Source organism: Caloenas nicobarica, chromosome 33 (genome assembly GCF_036013445.1).
Source record: "Caloenas nicobarica isolate bCalNic1 chromosome 33, bCalNic1.hap1, whole genome shotgun sequence".
Classification (NCBI taxonomy): domain Eukaryota; kingdom Metazoa; phylum Chordata; class Aves; order Columbiformes; family Columbidae; genus Caloenas; species Caloenas nicobarica.
In genome coordinates, this window is record NC_088277.1 from 2,349,935 (window position 1) to 2,369,080 (window position 19,146).

Consider the following 19,146-nt stretch of genomic DNA (forward strand, 5'->3'; position numbering starts at 1 on the left):
GAGGAAAAGCCCCAAGAGTCTGAAATAGCAACGATGAGGTACGTGGTGCTGCCGGGGGGAGCGGGCAGAACCGGAGCCCCCGCAGGCCCGGCCCGGCGCCTGCAAACCTGCGCCCGGCGGCCGCGGCCCGGCACCCGCGCGGGCCGGGGCGGAGGGTCCGTCAGTGCCGGGTGCCGTACATCTTGTCCCACTCCAGGAGCAGGTCCAGCTCCTTGCGCGCGGCGGCCGGGCGCACCTTGCAGAGCGCCCTCTCGAAGTCCTGGTAGGAGGTGGGCTGGACCTGGCCCGGCAGCCCGCGCAGCGCGGCCGCCCCGGCCTGCTGGCACAGCTGCACCAGCTCGCTGCCCGAGAAGCGCTCGGTGCGCTGCACCAGGGACGCCATCTCCCGCTCGCTGAGGCAGGAGCTCTGCTGAACCAGGGCCTGGTGCAGGATCTGCCGCCGGGCGATGCTGTCCGGCAGGGAGATGTAGAACCGCTTGGCGAAGCGCCGGTGAGAAGCTTCGTCCATGCTGCCAGGCCGGGAGGTGGTCCCGATGACGACCATGTTCTGCTCGGATGAGGTAGACACGTTGTCCAGGTAGGAGAGGAGCTGGGACTTGAGGTTGCTCACTTGGCCGCCGTCCTCGCCAGCCCGGGCCACCAGCAAGGACTCGGCCTCGGTGATGAGCACGACAGCGGGCTGCCGGCAGCTGGCCACGAAGAAGACGGTCTGCAGGATCTTCTCGGCTTCGGCTTTCCAGGTGGAGAGCAGGGCTGTCCCGCTGAGCTTCAGCAAGGTGGAGCCCAGCTGGGTGGAGACGCACCGGCTCAGCAGGGTCTTCCCCGTGCCGCGGGGACCGAACAGCAGGACGGTTCGGGGCGCGCGGCTCGCCCCGGTGTAGGCGCCGGGACGCAGGATGGGCCACACCAGCTCCTCCTCGATGGCGGCCTTCACAGAGACCTGCCCGGCGATGTCCGTCCACTGCACGGGCGGCCCCCGCTCCACGATCTTGGTGTTCACCAGCTCCAAGACCAGGGGGTCGACGTTCTTGGGTTGCTCCTCCACCGACGGGCTGCCAAAGAGCGGCGCTTTGGGGGGCAGCCGCAGCGGGAAGGGGGGTCCCGGCTCAGCCGCCCGCTCCCCATTGGCGATGGGGGGGCTGAACTTTTCGAAGGGCTCTGCCGGCCGCAGAGGAGCGTCTCCGGTGCCGTAAGGCGGTGAGACCATACTCTTCATCGGCTGCCCACCGTACTTGCCGGCGTGCTCCTCGGCGTTGCTGGCTCCCGCCGGCCGCTTCCCGGGCTTGAAGGCCACCTGGGGGGACTCGGCGCTGCTGCCAAAGCCGTTGCCCCGGCACTCGCCGTTGTCTGACATGGCGTAGGGGGACTTTGGCTGCTCGTAGCTGTATTTCCTATACCTGCCCTCCCCCTCGTCCTCCCCGCCAGAGATGTCGAAAGCCTTTCTCTTCAGGGCACCCGCCGCCTCAGTGCCGAGGGGCGGCACGGACAGGGGGGCCAAGCCGGCACCCTGGTAGCCGTAGCCGGGGACGCCAGGCGGGCGGGTGGCGGGCGGCGGGGCCGGGATGGGGGTGGGCGCCGCGATGCCGGAGGGCAGGTAGGATGCGGAGGGATGCGGGGGGTGGATGGTGCCGTAGCCCGGCTGCGGGGGGTAGCTGCCGGCCGCGTAGTTGTACATGGGGCCGGAGGAGCCGTAGCCGGGCACCAGGGCGGGCGAGGGGTGCGGCGGCTGCAGGAGCCCCGAGCCATGGAGCGCGGGGGGGTGCGGGGGGGGCAGCGCTGCCGCCGGCTGGGTGCAGTAGCCGGAGGGCAAGTAGGTGCCGCTGTAGCCTGAGGGGTACTCCTGAGATGACCCGAGCCCGCTGGAGCCGGTGGTGGCTCCTCCGCAGGAGTTACCGGGGTAGATGGGGTCGGCGAGGTTGGCGGACACCACGGGGGAGCCCCCAAGCCCGATGGCCCCACCGCTGGGGGGGACGGCGGGCGGCACCACCCCCTTGGCACCGGGGAGGCCATCGTGGATGGGGGTCAGGGGGTAGGTGCCATCAGAGCCATGTGCCACCGGCCAGGGCTCCCCGTCCCCTTTCTGCCCGTTAACCGGCCCGAAGGCTCCATCCCCGTAGCCGCTCAGCACCGGGCGCTCGTAGGGCACGTCCAGCACCCCCGAGTACTTCTCGGCGTACCTCTTGAGCAGGTTGGAGGCGGTGAGCGCCGAGATGTCGTCGTTGGCCCAGGCGTAGTTGAAGCGCTGGCGGGTGCTGGGGTAGAGCTCGGACTTGTGGGCCGGCGAGGAGGTGGTGGAGGAGACGTCGAGGTGCTGCTCTGGCCACTGGTTCAGGGACTGGGCATGCTCTGGTGACCAGTGCATCTTCGACAGACCTGCGGGGCACAGGACAGCGCGGGTGAGAGCGGCGAGGCAGGGACGAGCACCTCTTCTCATTGAGTATCTCCAAAACCTGCCGTACTGCCCTGTCCTGGCCCGCATCGCACCTCCCGACTACAAACATGTGCTCTCAGTTATGCTCCCGCTCTGCATTTTCCATGGAAAAATCCCGCTGACCACCACCAGTGCAAGTATCCCCCAGGACCAGCGACCACGAGCACTTCAGAGAACCCAGCCGGCTCAAGTTTTGATGGTCACATTCAACAGAATAAAATATTCCGGTTCTCAAACCACGGCAAGCCAAGGCAATGCGAGCGGTGCAGCCCCCAGTGCCGCGGTGCTGAGCGTCGGCACACACAGCCGGGGGACAACCCTGCCCTGGGACACCGAATGTGGAGCACAGTATAATTAGAATATTATAATGCGTATAATATTAATAGGATTAATATCTCACCCCGCTATCCCCCATCACAGTTCCCCCACATCCATGTCACCCCACAGCTCCACATCACGGGGATGCCGAGGTTGGTGTCACCCTCTCTTTCGCCAGCCCCCAAAACACCGGGCAGCCCCGGAGCACCCGCAGAGGGAGGTGACATTGTCCCATTGTCCCCCACCCCCGGTGCTGGTCCCCCCGTCCCCCCGTCCCCCCTCACCCTCATCCCCAGCGCCCCGGGGGACGGCTAAAGTGGGAGCCAGGAGGGACCTCGTGCACCATCCACTCGCCTGGCTCAGCCTTTCAGCCACTTTGTGACCACAGCACAATTAGATTACTTAATGCTTTAATTGACTTATATGGCATTTGTACTTCCACTTTGGATATCAAACTTCCACAAGAGGATTTAAATGGCGGCTTTGCGTGGCTTTATCCGGCATCCTCCCTGCATTTACTGGCCATTATTAAAGTGCTCCCGATAGATAACCGTTCAGACAGAGGCGGCCAGGACAGCCTGCGGGAAAGAGCCCTTTCTAATGAACACAAAGGCGAACGCTGCCCGATAAACCTGCGCTCCTGTGGCAGATTTCCCCACGCTGTAAGCAGGGTCTGGCTGGGCCCTTCCCTCTGCCTGCGAGCAAACGGCACTGAGAAGCTATTAAAGGGAAAAACAAGGGTTTGGGTGAGGTGACTTCAGGAGGAATAACACTTTTTTTTTTTTTTTAAAGGAACTAAAGCACCAGGAGTTTCCAGCCTTGCTCAGTGGTGGTGCATGGTGTGCTGCAGGTGCTGACCACCACTGCTTCTGCACCCCCAAAAAATACAGGCTAAAAATACAGACTGCAAATGCCGGGGGCTTGGGGAGCAGGATGGGTCGGGGAGGCACTGGGGAGGCGGCCGATTGCTCCACAATTCCCATCGCACGGAGCTCAGGGCTCGGTGTGGAGCATCATGGCAGGAACGAGGCACCACCAAGCCCGGTGGCATTTCCAGGCTGTTTCTTCTGCAGCAGCCACGGGCACCCCCACCCCAGCCGTGCCCCCCGGAGAAACCAGGACCTGGCAGCCCAGGCAGCTCCATGTCCATCTTCTCCGGTAACGTTGGGCAGCACGAGCTTCATTGCCGATGGCAACACACCCCGAGGACAGACACAAACCACCATCATTTCTCCAAGGAGCACCCAGGTTTCCCCATAGCAGGGATCGATACCAGTGCCCAAAGCTGAAACTGGCGTCTAGAAAGGAGCGTGGTGGTGGGAATCGCATTTCTAAGAGCCTGCAAGAGGGTGGCAAGTGTGCACCATGACAGCGCGAGCTCCTCCAGCCCCGTCCCCGACACCGCTCCCGTGCCAAATGGCAAAGCCGCTGCAAGAAGAGGAGCAGGGGGTGCACGGGCACAGCTCTGCACGAGCCCCGCGGCCACCAGAGCAAACCCAAGGGTGGAAGGATCACAGAATCACAGAATCATTTTGGTTGGAAAAACCCCTCAGGATCAAGGGGTCCAACCATTCCCCCACCCCTGGCACTGCCCCATGTCCCTGAGAACCTCATCTCCGTCTGTCCGACCCCTCCAGGGATGGTGACTCCAGCACTGCCCTGCGCATGGATGGAGAAGCAAACCTGCCTCCACCCGCCCCGCTTTAAAGACAAGATGCACCGGGGAGAAAAAAAGCCCCAAACTCCCCGAAAAGCCTGGCTGCACCCTGGAAAACCAGGCGGAGGGGGAGGGCTGGCGGGCAGGGAGAAGTTGTCAGGGGTTTGAAATGGGACGTGAATGAGGCGGCGGAGCGGGACAGATGTTTCAATGCTCCCTTGGCAGTGTGAGAAAATTACTGTCCAGTGACCAAATGGCCGGGCCGGTTCCCACCCTCGCTGCTGCCCATTATCCCCAGCACAAGACAAAGGCGGGCAGGGGGGGCTGGGCAGGGGAGAATCCTATTGTTCCCGCCCGCCCTAATTATGGAAATCTTGTTAATCTATTCAGCAGCGACTCTGAACTGGGCTTTTGTTCGGGGGCTTCTTAGCGGGGCGCACCGCCGAGGGTGTCCAACGGCTCGGTGCTGGGGATGGGGTGCGCTCCCTCCTGCTGCCCCCCCGGGCAAAAGCTCTGGCCGGGGGATTTCAGGCGTAGCCGCGAGGTTGTGGGGCTGCCCCAAGCAGCATCCGCCTGGGTCGTCTTTGTTGGAGCACGGATAGATCATCCACGGCCCTCGTACGCAGAGCATGCCACGTATGCACACACGCGTGTACATGTATTTTATATGCTCCCGTCCCAGCCCCGTGTCCACGCAGTCGTCACTAATGCTGATGCATAAAAACTCACGGCAAGAGCTCCGCGGGCGAACAGAGATGCCACAAGCAGCACATGCTGATGGCCGCAGCAACCCAGCATCCCTCGGGGATCGGGAGAGGGTTGGAATAGATTTGGAGGGCAAAGGAGAGGGAGCGCCTAAGAGCAAACACGTTCAAGTTGAGGATGCACTAAAGCCAGGGTTTAAAACCCTGAGCACCCACGCCCCAGAATGAAGGACCAGCCCTGCCGGAGGTGACGCTGGCTGTGTCTCGACATCCCTTGCTGCCCTGCAGGAGCATCCCAGCCCTGGGGAGGGGGCAGACGCTGCCGTCCTTCGCCTTGCGGTGCAGGAACAAGCCGCCTCCGTGATGCTTCACTCGTAGCGCCGCTGTCTTGCTGGTTTAAACGCTGACGGCTCCTTTTTCTGCAGAGCTGCCAGCTTGGAGGATTTATGCTCTTTTCAAAAGACATTGAGTTGTTTCATTATCCCTGCAGTTCCCCCAGCAGCGCAGCCCGATGCGATCGCCTTCCCGGGCAGGGGGAGCCTGTCCCGCTTTACAGGAGCTGCCCGAGTTCCCCAATTTTTAATTCTCCCATGTGCAAACTTTGGGCCCGGAGGGACCAAAACTGTATGCTGGGAGTCCCGTTTCACAGCCTGGCCTTCACCAAGACTTCTCACATCAGGGATGTTCTGCATGATGGAGTTTCTGTGCTGGATTTTGCAGGAACGCAGCCTCGCATCAGTGCAGCACCTGCACCCACAGCTTGGCCGCCACAGCTGGATTTTGCAGCACCAAGAGGTTTTTGTACCCACGCAAAATGCTGCAGGTTTTGCAGCAGCCGCAGTGATTCAAAGATAAAGTTGCGGGGAGAAAAATGCAGGAGGACAGAACAGATTTTCCCAAGTCTGCCCAGTGAACGGGAGGCAGGGGAATGACTTTTTCTTTTTTTAGATGAGACATTTCCTGATGATCTTTTTGGCTTCTGCTGCCAGGAGCTGGTCCTGGGCTGGGGTTCGTCACTGCCTCGTGAGAGCAGCAGCGGCAAAGTGCAATGGCATTACCAGGAGTCAACTCACAGCTATAAATGAGAATGATAACCCACGCAGATATTCCATTTACGCTCACTGTGGACCCGAGGGCTGTGGCAATGTTCCTGAAATGCTTTAGCGTTAACGCTGTGGATTATCGCAACATTTCTGCACGTTGATACGTGCATTTAAGTCAGATACCGGTCATCTCCAGGGAATCCAGAAGAGGAAAATAGCCTGGCAGTGATTGAGACTGAGGGCAGAGCCGGTCCCAAAGCCAGGCCCAGGGCAAGGAGAGCACAAAGCCACACTTAGCCATGATATAACCCAAGAGCAACACCTGGCAGCATTTGCAAAGGGTTTAGAATCATGGAATCATAATATTTGCCAAGGGTGAGAGGTTTAAACTCCCGGCGCTCCCCTGCAGACCGGGGCTGCGCAGCCGACTCCTCGGCACGCTGCCGGAGCACAAACAGCGAGTTTTCCAAGGCAAATTCAGGTTTGTTTGGCAAATCCATGGGGGAAAACTGCATTTCTTTGTCTGCCACATTCCCCATCCCCTCCTAACGGGTGCCGACAAAGCGAAGGATGGTATTGCAATCAGAGCGGGGTCAATGTACATATGTTAAAAGGATTTAGGCGAACTCCCACCGTGCCCTCTCCCCACCCTCGGGAGAAACAACCTCCAAAGGCTCCAGCGTCCGCTCTGTCCACTCATATATCAAGTGCAGAGCAGCTGGACACCAGCGCGAACCGGGAGTGACCAACGGGCCATCGTCCATCTGTGCTGCTCCAGCACCCGGCCAGCAAATGAAAAATTAATATGGATCCACTGAGCCTGGCAGCAGCTGAGCATCACCCATCTGTCACGGCCAGAGCAGAAACTCTCGGCTAAATGTCACCGAGAGGAAACTGTACAGGGTGCGTGGCCCTGGGAATCCCTGGATCGAAGGGATACGGCAATAAAATCCGGCTATTGTTAATAATGAGATGATGCAGCTAGTGGGTTTGAGGAATTTTGCTCCAGCTTTCAATATAAGATGGATGGGAGAAAAAGAAGCAATAAAAGGGACCTTAAAAAAAGTGAAAAAAAATCAGCCTCTTTCTTGCTATTTGTGTTTTTCTTAATGTCACTTGTCCTCAGGTCTCATGGGCCACTCAGGCCTGCGGAGATCTGGGCTTCAGCCTTGTACCCGGCCCCGGGAACACAGGACAAAACTGCCGAACAATTTGTTTGGGTCTAGAAACCTTCAAAAGGGGCTGGTCCAACCCTCCCTGCTCTGGCCACACCACCAGCACATTCCCTCCAGGCTTCAAAGGGGAACATCCATCCTGAAACATTAACTGACACATTAATCCATCACTGCGTTGCCCACTCCTGGCCACACTATCGCTTCTCCTCCAGCAGACGCTCTCCTGCCCTGACCCACGTCATCTGCTGTGGGACGTTCCTTGGGGTGACGCTCCAGCTGTGTTCTCCACCAGATGCTGCCTGAAGGACGGTTCTCGGGTAGGAAGGAGGATTTTAGCAAGAGCACCACTGAGCCTTCAGGTCACTGAAGTCCATCAGCCCCCAAGGTCAGCTCAGGGCAGATGCTCAAGGTGCAGGAGAAACCTCAGCTTGCCCTGGAGGAGCGTTCCACAGCCCTTGCGTGCTGCTCAGACCCCGCTCAGGACTGAAGCCCTTCACCAAAATTTCATTCCTTGACATCAGATGAGCTCCCCGGGGCCCAGGGCTGGGCCCAGCCCATTTTTGGAGGATTACATTAGAGAAGAAAATCCATTTCTAATCAGCAGAACTATTTCCTCAAACAGACGTGGCCTCATAAAAAGGTCAGGAGGTCAAACGGATCCAATTTGCATGCAATCTGCATAACGACGGCCAAGCCAGCGAGGATGGTGAGTGCACCTCGAAGCTCCCGGTCCCACCACCCAGCCCCACGTGGGCAGTGGGACTTTGTCTCCTGCTTCTGCCCCCGACACGCAGGAGCCTGGAGGATGCTGCGAGGTGAGAATGTTGCTTCTCCCATTCGGGCTTGGCACAGATGAGCCCATGGGCATCTCCTCCTCTAGCCCACCTAGAAACACGCCACGTGAAACCACCTGCAGAGATTCTGACCGTGCAGATGAATATTCACGTGGTCTATAGGAGGATGCAGAGAAATAGTCTGAAGGCATCTTGATACCGTGTCCATGCATTAGCCAAGTGCCAGGTCCTGCACTCGGGTCACAACAACCCCATGAACGCTACAGGCTGGGGAAGAGCGGCTGGAAAAGGCCCTGGGGGTGTTGGTGACAGCGGCTGAACACGAGCCAGCGTGTGCCCAGGTGGCCAAGAGGCCACCAGCATCCTGGCTGGGACCAGCACCGGTGTGGCCAGCAGGCCCAGGGCAGCGACCGTCCTGTGCTGGGAATGGGGAGGAAAAACCGCGAATCCTGGGGGCAGTTCTGGGCCCCTCAGCTCAGGGCTCAAAATGGCGGCACCAGAATCACCTCAGGGCTCAAACTGGGGGCACCAGAATCACCTCAGGGCTCAAAATGGCGGCACCAGAATCACCTCAGGGCTCAAAATGGGGGCCCCAGGGGTGACGGGATCACCTCACGCCAAGAAAGGCCTTGAGGTGCTGGAGCGAGTTGAGAGAAGGGAACGGAGCTGGTGAGGGGCTGGAGCACGAGGGTGATGGGAGCGGCTGAGGGAGCTGGGGGTTCAGCTGGAGAACAGGAGCTGAGGGGAGACCTTCTGATCTCTGACCTGCCCGAAAGGAGCTTGGAGCCAGGGGGGTCGGGCTCTGCTCCCCAGGAACCAGCACCAGGACCAGAGGAAACGGCCTCAAGTTGCGCCAGGGGAGGTTGAGGTTGGATCTGGGGAACAATTTCTTCCCCAAAGGGCTGTGGGGCATTGGAACAGGCTGCCCAGGGCAGTGCTGGAGTCGCCATCCCTGGAGGGGTTGGACAGACGGACATGAGGTTCTCAGGACATGGGGCAGTGCCAGGGGTGGGTTAACAGTTGGACTCGATGATCTTGATGGTCGTTTCCAATTAAAATGATTCTGTGATTCTCTGATCTCTGCACCCTTAGCAAAGGCCGTGCTGCCAGCACACAGATGGAAGCTGCTCTGAAAAACATCTTGGCCTGACCTCACTCCATTCAAAACCACTTGCAGGAACCCACCCGGACTCCCCACATCCCTTTCAGAGGGACTGTCCCACCCCACCTGAACCGGCAGAAGGAGGATCGGGGGGACCATGCCCCTCTGAGGCCCCCACCAGCACTGAGCGACCCACGACACTGCGCGGTGGGATGTCGGTGGTGGGGGGATGTCTGGAGGATGCAGCCCCTGGGACCTGCACGACAACGGTGTGAGAAGCAAAGCCAACGCGTGGCGGGGCTGGAGGCTGAGCCAGAGCACGGCTACGCCCCGGGGACAACCCCAGCCCTGTCACCAGAGCAGATCACACAGGTCGGGCCAGGCGGGCTGGAATGTCTCAGAGCAGGAGACTCCACAGCCGCTCTGGGCAGCCTGGTCCAGGCTCTGGCACCTCCCGGCAAAGAAGTTTCTCCTCATGTTCAGATGGACCCTCTTGTTTCAGTCTGTGCCCGTTGCCCCTCACCCTGGCGTTGGGCACCACTGAACAGAGTCTGCTCTGACACCCCCCCTGAGATACTGATCAGCAATCATCCCTCTCAGCTTCTCTTCTCCAGGCTGAACAGACTCAGATCTCATAGAATGGAACCATAGAATCACAGACTGTCCCGAGTTGCTGTTACATTTCGTCTTCCCACAAGCACCTGGATGAAGGTCATTAAATGCAGAAGATGCTTTGCAGACCAGGAAGGGCTCCAGGACTGGGCACCCCCCAGCCCTGCCCAAGCCCTCTCCTCTCCGGCTGTTTTTCCCGATGAAGCTCCAATAACGAACTCCCTGGGGAGTCAAAAGCCCTGGCAGGAGCCACCAGCCCCTGGTCTATCTTCTCCAATATCTGGCCCTGGGCCGGGGTCAGTGCCGGGGGCTGCGGCGGCCGCGGGAGCCGGGCTGCAGCAGGGAGATAATTTGCGCCGTGCACCAGAGCCTGTCCGCAGCGGCAGCAGCAACGCTCCGGCTCATCTCCTCCATGGAACGAATCAATCTTAATTAACTCTAATTCTGGGGAGCCTCCCAGCCCTATCCAGCACCGCACAACGCGGTTGTATTTTCCGCCTCGGTGCCTTGCCGGGCAGCACACTCCGCAGGGAACTGAGCAAAAAATCCTCTTTTCCATCGTTTCTGCATCTCCTTTCTCACGGGTCCCTGTGTGTCCCCGCCACACACCCTGCGGGGTGACGGACCCTGTCCCCATCCCCTGCAGACCCCCTTCCCCGCCCTCGGCACCCGCAGCATCACCCGCAGCCTCCGAATCCTGGCCGCTCCCCCGGAGCCGGGCTGGGGGAGGCCTCACTCCATGGCTTTTGTTTTCACAAGCCTTTTGACTCCCGGATTCTTTTTTAAACACCGCCTCAGCAGCCTGAAAAGCTGAGCTCCCTCCTGCACTCCATTCATTAATGGATTTTCCAGAAGTTCCCTTTTTTTGGCTTCTTTCTTTGCTGACACCACTGCCCTCATCCACGCCTGAGGCTGCGGCTCCCCTCTGCCGTACGCCCGCGCTCGCACGGATGGACAGACGGACTCGGACTTTGGGGACCCATGTGCCGTGCTTGGAGCAGCCACCCCTACAGTTCCCACCTTCTGCGCCCTGGGAGTTTGCACAGATACGTGGCTAGTATAAGCCAATTATAATTATATACCATTATATAGCACAGGGTGCAAGCGCTTCAGCTGACCACTACAGAGCTGCTGCTCAAAATAAATAAAAGGTTAAAGAATAACACGGTGGCAGCAGCGTCAGGGTGAAGGTATCGCCGGGAAATCGGGGAGAAGTTTGGTGCCAGGCTGGCTCCGCACGAGAGTGTATCGATCCGGGCAGCGCCGTTCCTGTCTCCTAGAGCTAATCCGACGGCAGAAATAATTCATTTTCCTCCCTTTTCAGCAGCCACTCATTAAAAAGTAATCACCTTGTAGGAGGAGGATATGAACAGCCCAAGGTCAGATCTGTAATGATGTTATTTCTGGAGCGTGTACCTGGCTCGTGCTGAGCAGCGGCCCCAGCCCTGCCCCGCTGCTCGAGCTGCTGGCGATTAAGATGTAAGTGGAAATATCTTTATATCAGCAGATATTCACTTCTGGGAGCGCTGCCCGCCAGCAACTGCGGCCGAGCAGCCGGGTCGCGCCGCACGGACATTGGTCGCACGGACGTCGGTCTCACCGACCTCGAGCACCCGCAACACCCAAGGTGGAAAATAGGAACACTGCTCCAAAGGTACCTTCTAAATCTCATTATCTGGTGGCATCTGCAATAAATCTCCAGCTCACCATTTATTTTTACATTCCTGGGACTTCACTGCAGCTGCTAAAAACCTGTTTTCCTAAGAGCACAAAGCTGTGAAGTGTAACATAAAGAAGTGTCACCGTGTCCGTATGAGCAGCACGTGCAAAGCTGGACTGTGGCACCTCGCCGTACTCTCAGGTTGCCATAAACCCATCCTGGGCACAACGTCCTGCCCATCACTGTCACCAATTCACTGGGTGGGTCGGGGTGCAGCCCCGGGGAGCCCCAGGAGGGTCTCGGAGCGGTCGGCCCAGCCCGGCGGCACCACCAGGTGTGGCAAAGTCCAACCTGCTCGCGGCACGTCGGCGTTTGAGCGGATTTATGTTTGCAACACGTGACCCGATCCGGTGTTCGGAGGGAGGAGGAGGTGACGCTCTGGGGACCAGCTGAGCACAGGGCTGGGACAGGGACGTAGCACAGGGGGCAGGAGGCTGGACGGGGCTGGTCCCAGGGATGCGGCGATTCCAGATCCAGCTACGGCGATGCCAGAACGGGCAAGAAACCCCGCACACCTAAACCCTCCCCAGCCACAGCCATAGTGGGGACGCTGCCGCGTGCACAGCCATCTGCTGCTTGCCGTGCGCGGCTGGGGGGCCTCGTGTCCCCCCGATGACGCGGTGCCAGACACATGGGACACCCTGAGCAGGGTGACCTGGCCGTGCGGGACAAGCCCTTCAAAACACACTCAACCTCTCTAACCCCCTATGCACAGCGCAGCTTCGCAGCACCTCACCCCTGGCCTTTAATTACACATCTCTGCAGCCATTAGTCCTCTCGCCATCAATTACACCCACATTATCCCGCTCCGGGGGGTAGCAGGATGCCGGGAGCAGAGTCAAGTGCTTGGCAGATTCTTGCCAAGGGAAAGGAACAGCCTCTGATGGGAACGTCCCTTTGCCGCGGCAGAGCCGGGGCAGCAGACAAAGCACCCGGCAGCCCGTCCCGCTGCTCGGCAGAGGCCCAAAGCGACGCCAAGAAAGATTAATCAGAGGGAGGGGAGCCGGGTGCCACCGTCCCCTGATGCCACGAGTCCCCTCCAGCCCAGTGCTGCTGCTGCACCTCTCGTTTATTTACACAGCAAAGTCTTTGTGAGGAGCAGGCTCCTCTTCTGAGCACAGTCGGGGCAGGGAGAAGGGTACTTATTCAGCTATTATTCAGCTTTTTTTTGTAGGCAAGACAAGTGTGGGTTAAAGTGCAATTTGTCTTGACATTAGTTTTCACTTTGTTGGGGGGAAAAAAAAATAGTGGCTCTTTTTCCGAGGGAAAACACTCGCCTGGGTACCACACCTCTGTCCGCTGAGCATCCCACCCGGGAGCGCAGCCCAGCATCCCGGTTCAGGGCACCACCACAACACGGGCCATGATGGCATCACTGTAATTCATAGAATCACAGAAGCATTTTGGTTGGAAAAGACCCTCAAAATCATGGAGTCCAACCCTTCCCCCAGCCCTGGCACTGCCCCGTGTCCCTGAGAACCTCATCTTCATGTCTGCTCAACCTCTCCAGGGATGGTGACTCCAGCGTTGCCCTGGGCAGCCTGTTCCAATGCCCCACAGCCCTTTGGGGAAGAAATCGTTCCCCAGATCCAACCTCAACCTCCTTCTCCAGCCCCTTCCCCGGCTCCGTTCCCTTCTCTCAACTCAACCCAGCACCTCAAGGCCTTTCTTGGCGTGAGGGGCTCAAAACTGACGCCGGGATTCAAGCTTTGGCCCCTCCAGTGCTGCCCAGTCCAGGGGATGGTCACTGTCCTGGGCTTGCTGAGCCAATTATATAAAAATTTTAAAAAATTAAATTAAATAAAAATGCTTGATTTTTCCATGAGTTGTCAGTCCTCAGGAGAAACAAACTGGGAAGAAAACCTCTGATTTGCATCCTCTCCTGCTCTCAACTATAACTCGGCAGCATCTGCGAGGCCTTGGCGGGTTTATAAGGGCCCCCATAAAGATCAGGGGTTGCTGATAAGCCACCCAAGGCATGCGGCACTGGAGGAAAAATTGTGCTAGCGATCTGTACAATTTAACCAACATTAACCGCAGCTGATGACAGGCCACAAGGCCAGGAGAGAGATTTTACAACACCCTCGTTACACAGCAAAATAAACTTTGCTGCGGAGAGCCGGCGCTGACTTTCAACTCCTGCTCCCATCCAGAGGAGACCCAGAGTTTGGAGGTGCTGCCGTCCCCGGGCAGGTCCGCTGGGCAGCACCCTCTGCACATCCGAACCTGGGTTCTCAGAGCAGAAAAAATACCACGATCCTGCTCAGGGCTCAACAGCACGAGGGAGAAAACGGGGGAGAGAACCCTTCTCACCGCCCTGGAGCACGGGAACAAGCCAAGTCCAAAGGAAAAACCAACAGGAAAATGCACCAGAACTAATCACAGCAACGAACTCCCAGCGGCAGGACCTGCCAAGGGGACAAACTCTTTCTTAAGACTGGGAATTACCAGGGCTGGAACTGGGAAGAACTGGTTCATTCCCTGCCCAGCTGCTGATGCAGCAATGGGAATTTTCCTGTTTAATGTTAGTAAAGCCTGGTTTAGTCCCGACGGCTCCCTTTGATCAGGAGCTGGGTGCCACCGCTGGCACGCGTGTGCCCTGGGACGAGAGTGACGGATGCTCGGTGACACATGCGAGTGACTGAGCAGCACCAGCACCAGCACCAGCAGCACCAGCAGCACCAGCAGCACCAGCACCAGCACCAGCAGCACCAGCAGCACCAGCACCAGCACCAGCACCAGCAGCAGCACCAGCAGCACCAGCACCAGCACCAGCAGCAGCAGCACCAGCACCAGCACCAGCACCAGCAGCACCAGCAGCACCAGCAGCAGCAGCAGCACCAGGGACGAGCTTTCTGAAGCCAGAGCACCAGAGCTGCTAAACATGAACCAACACACCCCTCCACATCCCAAAAAAGAAGAAAAACATCTTTATTTTGCTAAAAAGCTCCAAGAGAAGGAGCTGGGGCTGTCTGCCGGAGCGGAGGAAGGGAGAGCACCGAGCAAATGAGATGCTCAAAGCGACGAACCTCGAGCTTTCCTGCACGCTGCAAAATTCCAGCTGACATTTGGCCAGATGCAACGGGATCTGCCCCAGGAAGACAAAAGGAGCCTCCCCGATGGCCCTGTCAAAACGGCAAAGCTCTGCTTCCAGCCATATAATCACTAGAGCTCAAAAAAATATAACTGAAAAGTGTTTACAATGGCACAAATGCAAGGGTCAGCGTCGCGCAAGGGTCACTATCGCTTCTCTACATGCATTAATGTCATCTGGGGGAAATTCCCTTCAGGAATCCTCGCTGAAATCCAGCGCTCCTGCATCTGCTGCTGCAAAGCGCGGATTGAGGGAGGTGCAGAAAACCCAAACCACAACAAAAGCAGGGACAGAAGGGGAGAAAGGACAATATTTGGCTATTTGCAGACAAATCTGGAGGTGGCATTTCTACCCTGAGGAATATCTCCTCAGCCTAGCAGGATGCAAAAATAATTAATGCAAATAAAGTCCGCAGCATCTGCAAATGCCAGCGAGACACGGCACACGCTTCCAGGCTCCTTCCGGGAATTTTTTTTAAGGACGCTGGAGATGCCGTCGTGACAGAGGTGACGATGTGCCATGCAGAATCATTTTATTCCTCCTAATCCACCAGCTCTGTTGCAGGATTCGATATCGGCTTTGGAGGTGAATGTTCCCGGAGGCTTTTGTGTTTACCTTTTCCGTGGGGGAAGGAGGAGGCGAATTAAGTGACCTGACGGCCACTCCCTTGGCCTAAGGTTAGGCCCTTGCATCTGTATTTGGGCACCCAAAATAACAGCCTTTTTTTTTTCCCAGCAGCTACTGGAATCCCCGGGAGCTGAGGTTGGATGTGGGGTGAGGGCTCAGAACTTTCAGCTCCCTCAGGTGCCTCGATACAGGTGTGGGAGCAGCCTGAAGGAGGGATTTGCGAAAACCACGGCCCCTGCTCTGTACAAACAGGCAAAGCATCAGGATCATCCCCGGCCATCAACCTCCTCCCCAAATAAAGGCAACCGGAGCCTCAGCTGCACCGGAGGAAAAACCCATTGCTGGCCAGAGGTGCGAATCTATGAAAGCAGCCACGCTGGTTTCTTCAACAACTGTTTGCTGTATTTCAGAGCATCCAGGGAAAGCTGCTTTGGAGAGTTCGCAGTGTTTATTCTGTGTTTTAACTCGGGGGAATTAACTCTGATGGGACGCAAGAGGAGAGGTTTGGGTTACGGGACCGCGTCGAAGCGGCACCAACCCCAAGATGCTGTTAAAGCCCCAACCCAGATCTCACAAGAGAGAAAAAAGCCGGGGAAGAGGGAGCGAGGAGAAAACACCAGCTCCAGATAAGCAATTGTTAACATGATCCATATGGTACACAACTTGCCTTTCTGTTTAACCAAAATGATAATGGCAAAAGGGAAGAATGCGGCGGGGGCTCCGCGGGAGAACAAAGGCGGCTGCGAAACCCTTCAGAGAAAACGAATTGTGAGCGGGGGAACCCGCGGCTGCTCCTCCCCGGACCGAGCTGCCCCGGCACCCACCCGGCTCCTTCCTTCTCCTCCGGGAAAGCTTTACAACTAAAACACGGAGCAGGGAGTAAAACTGCAGCTGTGAGCAATAAAATTAACCAAAAAAAAAAATCTGACAAGTATTAACAGGGATGTTTTCATAATCAATAATAAACTTGAAATGTGAGCTGTGGCTCAGGACCGTCATTGATGTAAACACCGAGCCCATTCCTCTCAGATTTGGGATGAATTCAGCCCTGGGTGTTTATGTTATTGCAGGATCCCGTGGCTTTCCGAGGAACACAATACAGTACATGCCATTCATTATCCCCAGCAGTCCCCCAAGAGAAAATGTCAACACACTTCTGCTAAAGAGAGCTAAAATAAATGTTTAATGTGATAAACAACTCCCGGGCCTCAGACCCCGCAGAAATGTTTAATTCAGAGCCACCTCTAAGAGCAAACAGACGCCAGAGCCACACGCTGGCATCTGGGAACGGCAAAGCCAGTGTCCTGTCATCGCCGGAGCAGCGGCCCGGCCACCAGCGCTGGGGGGGAGCGCGGTGGAAGGAAACCGGGGAAAAACCTCGGCAATTCTCATGCACGGCATCAGTAAATTGATTCTGAGCCGTTATTACCGTGTTCACGCACCGCGACCAGGCGGCCAACTCAACACCGCGCGCCCAAGTTCTCCTATGAATTCGGTTCAGCACTTTTCGCACCCCTGAACGCTGTTTGTCGCAAAACCAGGACCCAATTAATGATAATATTCATTTTTGTGATCCCGGATTGAAACCAGGAATGATGTAAACCAGCACACGGTGTCTCCGAAAGCAGGCGGATTTATGTCGGAAGACACGGTATAAAGCTATTTCAAACCCTTTCTGTTTTGTTGTTGGTTGGTTGGTTGTTTTCCCCAAGTGCCTTTTGTCCCCCAAGTGGAAAAAGCACACTTCAACTGAAAAAAAAAAAAACCCACCACCAAACAAAACCCAACAAAACAGGGATCTTTCAGGCAAAGCTCCTAATTCAAAATCGCCATCAGCTCCCCAAAGCCACGATCGTTTTGAAGGCGAGGGCTCCAGCGTGCGCCTGAAGAGCGACAGCGCAGGGGAGCGCACATTGTTCCCGGGCGGTGGACGGACCGACGGACCGACGGACGGACGGACGGACGGACGGACGGGCCCCCCCCACCGTGCGCACCCCCCGTGGCGTGGGAGCCGCCGGAGCGGCCGGGGCCGGGCTCCCCCCGCCGGGGGCTCGGGCCGAGCGGGCTCGTGTCAGGAGCACGTTCGCCCGGGGCTCCCGGAGCATTTTTAGCGAAAGGAGGGAGGGGAACGGCAAAGGCCAAGGCGGCGGGGGATGCCCGGTTCCCGGGGAGGGGTTGGGTTACCGGCAGCACCAGCCCTCCCGGCCCCTCCGCTGCCCCCAGCAGCTCCCAATCTGCCTGTTTTCTCCCCAAAACCTTGGCTCGGCGGATAGGGGGGGGGGTGGGAGCCGCCTCCACCGGGAGCCGGGGCAGCCCCGGGAGCGCGGGGGATGCTCCGCGGGGCGCAGCCCCATCCCTCCCCGCCTGCCCCCCGCCTCCCCCGGCCCCCACTCACCTCCTCATGCCGGCGGGCCCTCAGCGCAGCCCGGCGGCGGGCGGCCGTGCGGGGCCCCGCATCCTGCCGCTGCCGCCCGGACAATGCGGGGCGGCGCGGCGGCCCGCGGGCGGCGGGGGCTGGGGCCGGCGCTGGGGCTGGGGCCGGGGCCGGGGCCGGGGCCGCTCCCCGCCCGCCGCCCACGGGCCCGCCCCTGCGCCGCGGCGGGGCGGAGCGGAGCGGAGCGCGGCGGAGCGGAGCGGCCCCTCGGCCGCAGCGGGGGCGGGAGGAGGTGGGGGCGGCCCCGGGGCGAGCGCGGCGGTGGGGCCGGCACAGGCTGCGCTGCGGAGCCGCTGCCCGGTCGGGGCCGGGACAAAGGCAGAGCGGAGGAGCGGGCACCCCAGCATCCCTGTGCCCGTGCACCCTGACCTCCTGCACCCCAGCATCCCTGTGCCCGTGCACCCTGACCTCCTGCACCCCAGCATCCAGTGCCCGTGCACCCTGACCTCCTGCACCCCAGCATCTGGTGCCCATGCACCCTGACCTCCTGCACCCCAGCATCCCTGTGCCCGTGCACCCTGACCTCCTGCACCCCAGCATCTGGTGCCCATGCACCCTGACCTCCTGCACCCCATCATCCCAGTGCCCATGCACCCTGACCTCCTGCATCCCAGCATCCCTGTGCCCCTGCACCCTGACCTCCTGCATCCCAGCATCCCTGTGCCCCTGCACCCTGACCTCCTGCACCCCAGCATCCCAGTGCCCATGCACCCTGACCTCCTGCACCCCAGCATCCCGGTGCCCATGCACCCTGACCTCCTGCACCCCAGCATCCCAGTGCCCATGTACCCTGACCTCCTGCACGCCAGCATCCAGTGCCCATGCACCCTGACCTCCTGCACCCCAGCATCCCAGTGCCCATGCACCCTGACCTCCTGCACCCCAGCATCCCAGTGCCCATGCACTCTGACATCCTGCACCCCAGCATCCCCGTGCCCATGTACCCTGACCTCCTGCACCCCAGCATCCCAGTGCCCATGCACCTTGACCTCCTGCACCCCAGCATCCAAGTGCCCATGCACTCCAACCCCATGCACCCCAGAATCCCAGCACCTATACACCCCAAATGCTTGCACCCCAGCATCCCAGTGCTCATGCACCCTGGGTTCCTGCACACCAGCATTCCAGTACCTCTGCACCCTGAACCCCTGCATCCCAGCATCCCTGCACCGCAGCATCCCAGTACCCGTGCACCTCAGCATTCCATTGTCCATGCACCCCAACCCCTGCACCCCAGCACCTGGCACCCTGCAACCCCAGCATCTTTGCACCTCAGCCCCTTACACCCCGTGCCCCTCTTCCGCACCAGCCTCCAATATCCCTGCACCCTGGTCCCCAGCCCCCCAGCACCCTGACCCCTGCACCCTGGCTCCGGCCCTGCCCGTACTCCCCAGGACCCAGCTGTGGCCTGCGGGGAGCCCTGGGTGGCTCTTCA

At 59.0% G+C, this 19,146-nt stretch overlaps 1 protein-coding gene across 1 annotated transcript; it reads right to left on the bottom strand.

Annotated features, from left to right (window-relative positions):
• Window positions 1–160: 160 nt before the first annotated feature.
• FIGNL2 (fidgetin like 2) lies at window positions 161–17,761 on the bottom strand. Its single transcript, XM_065654321.1, has 2 exons — window positions 17,673–17,761; window positions 161–2,373 (listed from the first exon to the last, which is right to left on the bottom strand). The coding sequence occupies exon 2, from the start codon at window positions 2,360–2,362 to the stop codon at window positions 161–163; it is 2,202 nt and encodes a 733-aa protein (XP_065510393.1). The 5' UTR covers window positions 2,363–2,373; window positions 17,673–17,761.
• Between the last annotated feature and the right edge of the window lie 1,385 nt (window positions 17,762–19,146).